This window comes from Homarus americanus, unplaced genomic scaffold (assembly GCF_018991925.1).
Source record: "Homarus americanus isolate GMGI-L3 unplaced genomic scaffold, GMGI_Hamer_2.0 scaffold32583, whole genome shotgun sequence".
NCBI classification, from domain to species: domain Eukaryota; kingdom Metazoa; phylum Arthropoda; class Malacostraca; order Decapoda; family Nephropidae; genus Homarus; species Homarus americanus.
In genome coordinates, this window is record NW_024713129.1 from 3,197,821 (window position 1) to 3,208,135 (window position 10,315).

Consider the following 10,315-nt stretch of genomic DNA (forward strand, 5'->3'; position numbering starts at 1 on the left):
CAGTTAGAAATTGATAATGAAGATGTTGAACAGTTGGTTGAAAGTATAGCAGAAGATCTAAGTATCGAGGATCTTATCGAACTGGAAGCACACAAAAATGCAGAGGAAGAAGCGAGTCAAAATGTAGAAGAAGGACCTGCACCCCCCAAAAAATTTTCAGTGAAGCAAATGGCAGAGGCATTTGCTACAATTAATAAGGGGATGCAAATGTTTGACGAAATGGGTCAAAATTATGAGCGTTTTGCCAAAGTTGACAGAATGGTCCATGATGCACTTGCTTGCTACAGGGAAATTTATAACAAAAAGAAAAAGCAAACTATGCAGTCTAAATTGGACATCTATTTTAAGAAGTCCCCCAGTGCTGTCTCCTCACGCCCCACCAGTGCTGCCTCTTCACTCCCTCAAGATGATCCAATACCTTCAACCAGCAAGTTTCCACTGTACATAAATCTGTCTGAAGAAAGCGACATTGATGACTCACCCAGCCCTGTCTTCTCCTCTGCTTCATCCAATTAATATAGTCTTCATGTATCCTGTAAATAGAAAATTATGAGGGCCCCGTGGGCATTCACCTGACTACATTAAAGGTAAGTGCTCAGTCACACTGTATCCATTCTTCATTATTGATTGCTTTTACTGTACTGTATTTCATTTTAGATTTTATATGTTTTGTTTTTTTTGCATTTCCGTCTTACGACCTGGATTTGGGTCCCTAACCCCTTCCGAAGTTGGGGAGGCGCTGTCTATAAATTTTTATATATATGTAACTATATACTGTATATATTCTTTCAGTGAAAACGAGCCCGGGAGGGTGCAACGTCATTCACTGAGTGACTTGAAAGAAGTGGATAGTACAGTGAACCCTCACTTTACGCGGTCAATTGAACCCACGGCGGCCCGCGTAAAGTGAACAACATAACATATGGGAATAATTGAAATAGAGACCGGGCCGACCTCCAAACTCCACTTTTTCCTAACACAATACGTACGTTTTATAAAAATAACATCTTAGCTTTATGATGGTATTCACACACACATAATATAGAAGGGAACAATCAATAAGAGAATAATATACTGTAGGTTAGGTTAGAAAAAAACAAGGTTAGGGTTAACACTTACGTTAGTAGAAGAGATGGGTCGGCGTACGGGAATGGAGGCTGGTTCCGAGGCAGAGTGCAGGCCACTGGCCCTCAGGTGAGTCTTCATCACTGTCATCCACACTTATTAGTGCCTCCCTGACAAATCCCTCAAAGTCATCATCACTGTCTCTGCCTCTGTCACTATCACTGGCTTGGGCTGGCTGTGGTGGGTTGCGGGCGAAGAAATCGGTTATGCTTTGCTGACGGCTGGTGTTTATGTTGTCGTGATACACCTCGATGTAGGGCTCCATAGTCTGCAACAGCTGGGTAGTGAAGATTTCATGCCGGTTATCGTCAGGGTCGTCAGAAAGGAGGAGCTTGACTTTCTCAATACACTCGATGGCACCCCTTACATTACTATGGGATAACATGCATTCTTGTTGGGATGACGCACCACCTGCCTCTTCACTGACGTCATCATCATCTAGCATCTCGTCGGTAGTCACATCAGGATCCCTTATCACCTCCAGGATGTCGTCGTTGGTGGTCTCGGAGAAGCCTGCAGCTGTAACACTCTGCGCAGCTTCTCTGGCAAGGTCCACTGCTACTGCAACAGTCTGAACCTCACCAGTCACAGATTGACTCTGCTCCTACCTGGGATACCTTGCAACACATGTCTCCATGCGTGACGAACCGTTGCTACAGACAGCTGATCCCATGCCTTCACCAAGAAGTCCACAGCTTTCTTGACGTTGAATTTCCTCAAAAAGTGTTTCACAAGTACTTCTTGCTCTGCCAACTGTTGTTCCTCGTCGTCTTCGCTCTTCATATCCGTGTCCCCCAGGTTACGCAACTCTTCCTTGGTATTGGTGTAGTCGTTTAGGAGCTTAAATTTCTTGGCAGAGAATGCAGCTTTCACATTACAGATCAATTCTTGGTCCATGGGCTGTATTATAGACGTAGTGTTGGGAGGAAGGAAGACCACTTTTACGTTGGGGTGACGCTCTAATAGTAGGGGCGAGTGTCCTGGTGCATTGTCAAGCAGCAACAAAATCTTGAATGGAACATTGTGTTGCTCACAGAATTTCTTCACGTCAGGAACGAAACAGTCATCAAACCAGGAGAGGGACAGAGTAGAGAACATCCACGCCTTATGTGCGGTCAGCCAGTGAACATTTAGCTTGGTCATGTCCATGCTCTTGTAGGCGTGCGGCCTGCGTGCTGTGTTGATCACCGATAACTTGAGCTTACAGGTACTGGAGGCATTGGTGGTAAACAGGACGGTGATGCGTTCCTTCTGCAACTTCCAGCCCCGACACTTGCTGGCATTCTTCACAACGAAGGTCTTGGAAGGTAGCTTTTTCCAAAAAAGACCAGATTCGTCAATGTTAAACACCTGGTCGTCGGTATATTGTCCTTCCTCCATAATCTCTCGTAAAAACTGAGGAAATTCCCTAGCGGCAACACGGTCAGCACTAGCTTCTTCACCACCAATGTTAATATTGGTGATCTTGTTCCTCTTCTTAAAACTCTGCAACCACCCAGAAGAAGCATTAAAGGGTTTGGGCTCTGCAATTCCCATCTTACGTGACACTGCAGCATACAGTTCAAGTGCGTACTTCTTAACTGAGCGCGTGTCCACCGCCATGTTCCGTAGCGCCTGACGAACCAAGTAGCTCACAAGTAATTTCTCCGTCTTGAGAAGCACCTGGTTGTGGCAGTACTTGATCATAGAAGCACCTGTAGACTTTGTGATGTTCATGTGCTCCTTTATCTTGGCTGCATCCTTCTTAATTGTCCTCATAGTTGATTCGTTAACACCATGCTGGCGCGCGAGATCAACCTGTCTTGTTCCTTTCTCCAACTCTTGTATGATCTTGTACTTAATTTCGTAGCTTAAGGAACGTCGTATCTTCTTTGGCTTAAGGCGGCTGGGTCCAGGTAATGCAAGGTTTCTTTGTGGTGGTGGTCCGGTGGAAGCCATTCTTATGGAACAATGGATACCGATATACACGGTGTAGCCGGGAGGGGTGTAACTGACGCGGGTAGGTCAAGGGGCTTGAACGCTCCCGCGGCGGGGCACGTCATAGTACATTAAACCAATCACAGCTAGCGGGGAGGGAGGTAAGGATGCTAGGCCCACTCACAGTCCGATACGTCATATGACGTCACCGATAACGCAACAAAGACATACACTGCGCAACCTACTCGCACCGCTTACCCAACATGGCGGGAGGTTTGGATCCAAAAATGGCGTGGCGCGAGAGGACCGCCAACCGCTCTCCGCATAAGAGGGTACATACACCGCGTAAAGTGAGCATTCCGTGTTCGGCAGGGTACCGCGTAAACGTGGAAACGCGTAAAGTGAAACCACGTAAAGCGGGGGCTTACTGTAGTCACTAATGATCTAGCAACTTCATAAAAGAAGACGCGCTGTGATCTCCATGATGCTCACCAGAGATCATATAAGAATTTGCCCCAAACACAATAATTGAGAGACATAAACAAAATAAGTCACTCGAGATTTCCTTACTGTGCTAAGATTTATAAATACCGTATATAAAATCCTCGTGGCACTTAGTATTTCAGCAATTACAACACAAATTTGAGGTGCCTTCTTTGTGTGTCTTTACAGCTAATTCGCCAGGCAAGAAGATGACGGTGGCAGTGCGTATGATGGAGGGTGACGGAGGGGGTTTTGAGAATTGCAATTAAATGCCAGGTAGCGACGTGTCCTCCTAATATTACTTATAAAGTAATTATTAGATATTTTAATTGCCTGTATGTTGGCCTGGCGAGTTATTGCTAGGCATTAACATACCTAGGTATAAGCTAGGCGTCACATTCTGGATTGAACAAAAATAATGTGTTTATTGAGCAATAATATGTTTTTAATTCTGGAGTTGGGTTAGGTAGAATTTAGTCTACTGGAGACAGCAACTGTGGGATTCATTATCCTACGGGAGACCACAAGTTCACATATAGGATGCAGGCCAATTTTTTAGCCATTTTTCAGACAAAAAAGTGCATCTGATATGCCGTAAAATATGGTAATACAGTCATGCGCCGGTTAACGTCCGACCGAACAACGTCCGATCGCATATACATCCATGCCCCCCCAAAAATAAAACGTGACGCATGCTGGACCACCACTCCACGACCCCCCTGACGGAGACATGATGATCCTCCCCATACTGGTCAGATATTATGTGTTAAAGTAATATGCTTCCTTACTTAGGCTTTGTTTAAGCATTTGCCTACAGGTGAAATGTTAACCTTCATCTATTGATGATAAAATCTTTCACCTACAAATTGACAATAACACATTTGCTGTAATCAGACATATCTAGTTGCCTCAACAATTGCAACCCCAGTTGCAATTGGGGTTGCAATTTCAAATTCTGTGGCATTACTAAAAATAGTAAAGTTTCTAGTGCACTCTAAGATTAAGAGAGAAAACGGAGGACTCAGGCGTCCTGATGTGAGAGAAAACGGACTCGTATGACGGGGGACCAAATAAAAAAAGCATAGCTACATGTTTTGTGGACTACAGTATTAAGCGTACCCTTTTCATCACTTTGTAATAAACCTAGCCATGCCTATGTGTGTTTATGATATTTACCATAACATTATATATATATTTAGTGGGTCTAAATGGTCGTAAAATGTGATACTTGGGGTTGGGTCTTGAGTAAATGAACCAATTAGAATAAATCCCGTAGGTTCTGTACTTTCGTTATCGGTGGGGTCCCAATTAGGCGCGATAACCAAGGGATGACTGTACTGTACTGTATATACTTGTGACACTGGCCAGTTGCTTCTGGTGCTATGGTACAGGGGTGCCAAGTGACAGCACTAGGATCCCGCTTCCTCTATCAAGGAATAAACAATTAAAATGTAAATTGAAAAAAAAAACATTCAAATAAATTACTATCTTACAAGAATCCCTCCAATGTAAGTTATATTCACCCAGGTCGTTTGGGTGGAAAATTATGAGAAGAGCTTAGTCACTCTTAAGTAATGATAAATAAACACGCAGGCAGGCCTTCAGCGCCAACTGTCAAATCTTATCTCAAATAAATAAACAAACAAACGCCAGACATTCTGTCACCTCACCTCCCGCCCCCTGCTCCCCCCTCTTCCCACCCTCCTTGTGTTCCCAGACGAAAGATTGGTGATTTCTTTATGTTTATTTTATATAATATCTCAGACTAAAGTTAGGATAATATAATTTGCATTGCTGAAATCCTTGCAAGACAGAGATTAATTTGAATATAAGCGTCATATATTTTGCTCAATATATAAAAAATGTAGTACATTAGTGTACAATACTCTAGTACATTTTATAAAAAGGTTTTCAACTTTATTTTTGGGTAGATTTACATAAATTTCTTCATTTATTTTCAGCCATTTACATGCACACACCATACTAAAAGAAACGTAAAATAAATTAGTGCAAAGCTGGAGTGCACATGTACTAATTTGATTACTGTACTAAAATTGTTATGTCTAGTGTGAATTACAGCATGTTTATATTCAAATAAATCAGTATCTTACAAGAATTCCAGCTATGTTAATTAGATTTTGCTAGTTCATATCACTGGCATTTTAAAATGAGAGTAGCTTGGTAGGACTGTTAAATAAACACACAGAGACCTTCGCCTCAAACTTATCACCTCAACCCCCCCACCCCCCCACCCCTCGCTGGGTGGCTGAGCCGTCAGTCCCCCCCTCCCCCCCCAGCCAGGCTTTTAGGCTTACAGTTTTTATCTTATATAATATCTCAGACTAAAGTTAGGAGATTATAATTTGCATTGCTGGAATCCTTGCAAGACAGCCAATAATTTGAATATAAACGTCATATATTTTGCTCGAGAGATAAAAAATTTTGTACATTAGTGTACAGTACTGTAGTACATTTTATAAACAAGTTTTTCAACTGTATTTTTGGGTAGATTTACATAGATTTCTTCATTTATTTTCATCCATTTACATGCACACACCATACTAAAAGAAATGTAATAGAAATAAATGACGTTAGTGCAAAGCTGGAGTGCACATGTACTAATTTGATTACGGTACTAAAATTGTTTTGTCTAGTGCAAATTATAGCAGGTTTATATTGAAATTAATCAGTATGTTACAAGAATCCCAGCTATGTTAATTAGATTCACCCAGGTCATTTCACTGGCTTTTTATAAGAGAGAAGCTTAGTCACCTAAGAACTGATAAATATACACGCGTTAAACCTGGGCCTGTGCCAACTGCCAAACGTACTACCTCCCCTCCCCCCATGCCCCCTCCCACCCTCTCCCCCATCTGCTCGGCATTGCTGGAATCCTTGTAAAACAGTGAATAATTTTAATATAAACGTCATGTATTTTGCACAAGAGACAAAAATTAATCACCTGTATCATATTACAGTAGTGATTTAACTGTAAAAGTGTATATGTGCGTATATAGTATTCCACATACACATAAGTATAAATAAAAAGTTTATGTAATTATCGGACAACGTCCATTTCAGTTAACGTCACGTTTCCAAGAACGTATCTAAGACATTAATCGGCGCATGACTGTAGTTCTATACTAATTACATTTCATTACTTAATTATGATGAAGAATATAATTATCATGTACTCAAAACATTTGAAGAAAAATTTCTACAAAGATATTGCCCACTCAGAGCTCCTTCAGGAAGCGGCAGTCAATTCGCAGCATCAGCGGCATATTGAGCGCTGGGTAGGGGGTGGTGGGTCACTGCCCCGACAGGAAGCTCTCACAGTCCCCAGCCAAGCCACTCCCAGGACCCGCTGCCTTATCTCCACCTCCAACACTCCACCACCACACATTCAGACCAAACGGTCCCATGAGGCAATCAAGAAGATGGGACTGTATGAACCTAACATGCACTACGTCCCTCCACCCCCAAGTGAGTACAGTAAAATACTTTAATTACCTTACTCTGGCTCTTTGCAATTTTTCAGCTTTTTAGCCAGTTGAGTGGCTCCTTTACACACTGGAGGTAAGTACAGTACTGGACATGTTCGGGCTCTTGAATACACCTGAACCAGTTTATTGCAAGCGTTCACAGTTCTAACTCCAAAGAAATTAGCTCTGGCAGCTTTCTGTACCTATAACTTCTTTGACATCGCCCCATCACTTGGTTATAGATAGTTTTGAGTGATTGTTTCTCACTCTATGTTGAGACCAGACATCTGTTCTTGATGGGTTCCCGGCCATTTATTTTTTATTTTTTTTTTTTACTACACGGGGATTAGCCATCCCGGGCACAGGTCCCTGATCCACAGGGACCTGTGGATTTACATGATATATATACTGTATATATATATATATATATATATATTATATATATATATATATATATATATATATATATATATATATATATATATATATATATATATATATATATATATATATATATATATATATATATATATATACAGGTTGTACCTCTCTAGTCCGGCAACCTCGGGACCTGACCGGTGCCGGACCATGGAAATTCACCCGTTTCCAGGATAGATAGTGACTTGTGCTTATGCTTGGAAGCACTAGCACCACTTTCTCTGCATCATGGTCTCTTTGAAGGCATATTGAAGGGTTAAATGTCGTATAGTAGCTTCTCAAATTTCGCGAGTTTTTAATTCAATGAATTTTATTGGAACACAAAAAAATAAATAAATAAACATTTTGACGGGGGAAACTTGAATTTCGGCGGGTTTGAATGGCCTGCCAACGTGCATAATCGTGTAAACAGCGTCATTTCTCGTATGTACAAACGATTCATTATTGTTTATTACTGAATGTCTTGTTTATTGAATTAATGTTTGTGTGCAAAATGAGCAATACAATTCATTAATAATACGTAGAATATTGAAACACACGAAGAAATGACACAGCATTGTTTTCGTTGATTACAAAACCAGTGACTGACTGGTTCTACATATAAAACTGAAGAAAATAAGACCTTGGTTGTAGCTGTAGTAAAGTTAATATGGTTGTTTTAAGTAATGATATTTAATGCTAATTAATGGAACAATAGAAGTAGCTAACGATAATGGTAAAGAAAAAAAGAGAGATCGCGTATGTAAGTGCGCATGCTCACACGTGAAAACATATCGTCATTACTTTACATAAGAATATGAAAGCAACACTTATTTACTGTTCATATATATTTTAATTAATGTTTCTGAATTTGTTTTTATTGAATTAATGTGTGTGTGTGCAAAATTAACAATACAATTTATTAATAATAGGTGGAATATTAGAGGAGACGAGATGGCTGCCGGCATTGTTTATGTTAAAGCTTACAAAACCAGTGACTGATTGGTTCTACATATAAAACTGAAGAAAATAAGACCCCGATTTTAGCTGTAGTAATATTAATGTAAAAGAATTAATATGGTTGTTTGAAGTACCTGTAATGTTATTTAATGCTAATAAATGGAACAATATAAGTAGCTAACCATTATTGGTAAAAAAAAAAGTGAGACTGCGCGCATGTAAGTGCGCACATGTAAAAACATATCATCATTACTCTACATAAGAATATGAAAGCAACACTTATTTACTGCTCATATATATTGAAGGGTTAAATGTTGTACTCTGTATAGACAAGCAGAGAGAGAGAGAGAGAGAGAGAGAGAGAGAGAGAGAGAGAGAGAGAGAGAGAGAGCAGCCGAACTGCCGGATGTAAACAAACCTTTAATTTCCCACGGCTTTGTTGTTTTTTTACGGGGATTAGCCCACCCGGGCATAGGTCACTGACCCACATTGGGGCCTGAGGGGCAAAAATTTAATACTCCTGTAATAATAATAATAATAATAACTCAGATAAGTAAAAAAAAAAAAGAAAAAAAGTTGCCTATCTACCTATTGGACAAACTAAAATTGTTCCGGACCACGGGAGTTTCCCGGGACCACAGAATGCTGACTCAGAGGCACAACTACATATATATATATATATATATATATATATATATATATATATATATATATATATATATATATATATATATATATATATATATATATATATATATATATATATATATATATATATATATATATATATATATATATATATATATATATATATATATATATATATATATATATATATATATATATATATAAATTTTAACATCAGTCAATTGAACTCCACAGGTACCGCGTTAAGTGAAAACCGCGTTAAGTGAACAACAGAACATATGGGATTAATTCCAATAGAGACTGGCCTGACCCCCAAACTCCACTTTTTGACGACACACAACTATGTTGTAGTAAAAATTTTATCTTAACTTTATGATGGTATGCACACACAATTAATAATTAAGAGAAATATAAAAAATATTAGGTTTTTTAACACTTGCATTAGTAGAAAAGATGGCTGGGCACACGGGGATGGGGGGTTGGTTCTGAGGCAGAGGGCAGATTATTGGCCCTCACCTGTATCACTTGTATCAATTGTATCACTATCCACCACAGAGGCTTGCAGGGCCTCTTTGTCAAACCCCTCAAAGGCCATATAAGTCCATATCCTCACTATAATTATCACTATCACTGACTTGGGCCGGCTGTGGTGGGTGGCGGGTGAAGAACTCGGTAATGTTTTGATGACTGGGCGACCTTGTGCGCATCGTGCCCGCGCCGCTTCCCGCGTATATGATGGGTTTTGGGTAATTGGTTCCAGGTCACCGAAAATTTCCTAAATTCAACAAAAATGGTAGAAAAGTTCACTTACTTTGAGGTGTGTATGTAGAAGGCTCCTGGATGATGATGATGATGATGGGATTTGGAATGGGGGTGGAGGAGAAGGAAGAAGAGAAGGCATTGGGGTGGAAGAGAAGTCACCCCATGGCGCCATTTCACCCATAAAATTTTAGCTCTCTTGGCGTGATTCAAGATTATTTTCTTTAAATCAACACTGCACTGCATTATATATTGTCAATATGTAAAATATATTTCAAAATGACCAATAATTTGCTTGGAAACACAGAAAAAAAGCGTTTAGTTGAAGAGAGTCTCAAGCAAGATGTTACCTCCAGTGAAAACAGAGAGAGACTAACTCCTGTTTGCTGTGTTAAGAGGCTGGATGCCGCGCATTAAACTAGTCACCTTACCTTCAATTATGTTCAATAATTGTTAAAATGACTAAAAAATTGAATATTAAACTTTTAAAATTATTGAATAGTATAAACTTCTTGATATTT

At 39.8% G+C, this 10,315-nt stretch overlaps 1 protein-coding gene across 1 annotated transcript in view; it reads left to right on the forward strand.

The window, feature by feature from the left end:
* LOC121871034 overlaps positions 1 to 7,011 on the forward strand; it is a gene marked incomplete at its 3' end in the record, with an annotated part of 20,660 nt that extends 13,649 nt beyond the window's left edge. The window contains 1 exon segment of the mRNA XM_042373100.1: positions 6,766 to 7,011. Within this exon segment, the coding sequence (XP_042229034.1) occupies positions 6,766 to 7,011 (246 nt within the window).
* Positions 7,012 to 10,315: the final 3,304 nt, after the last annotated feature.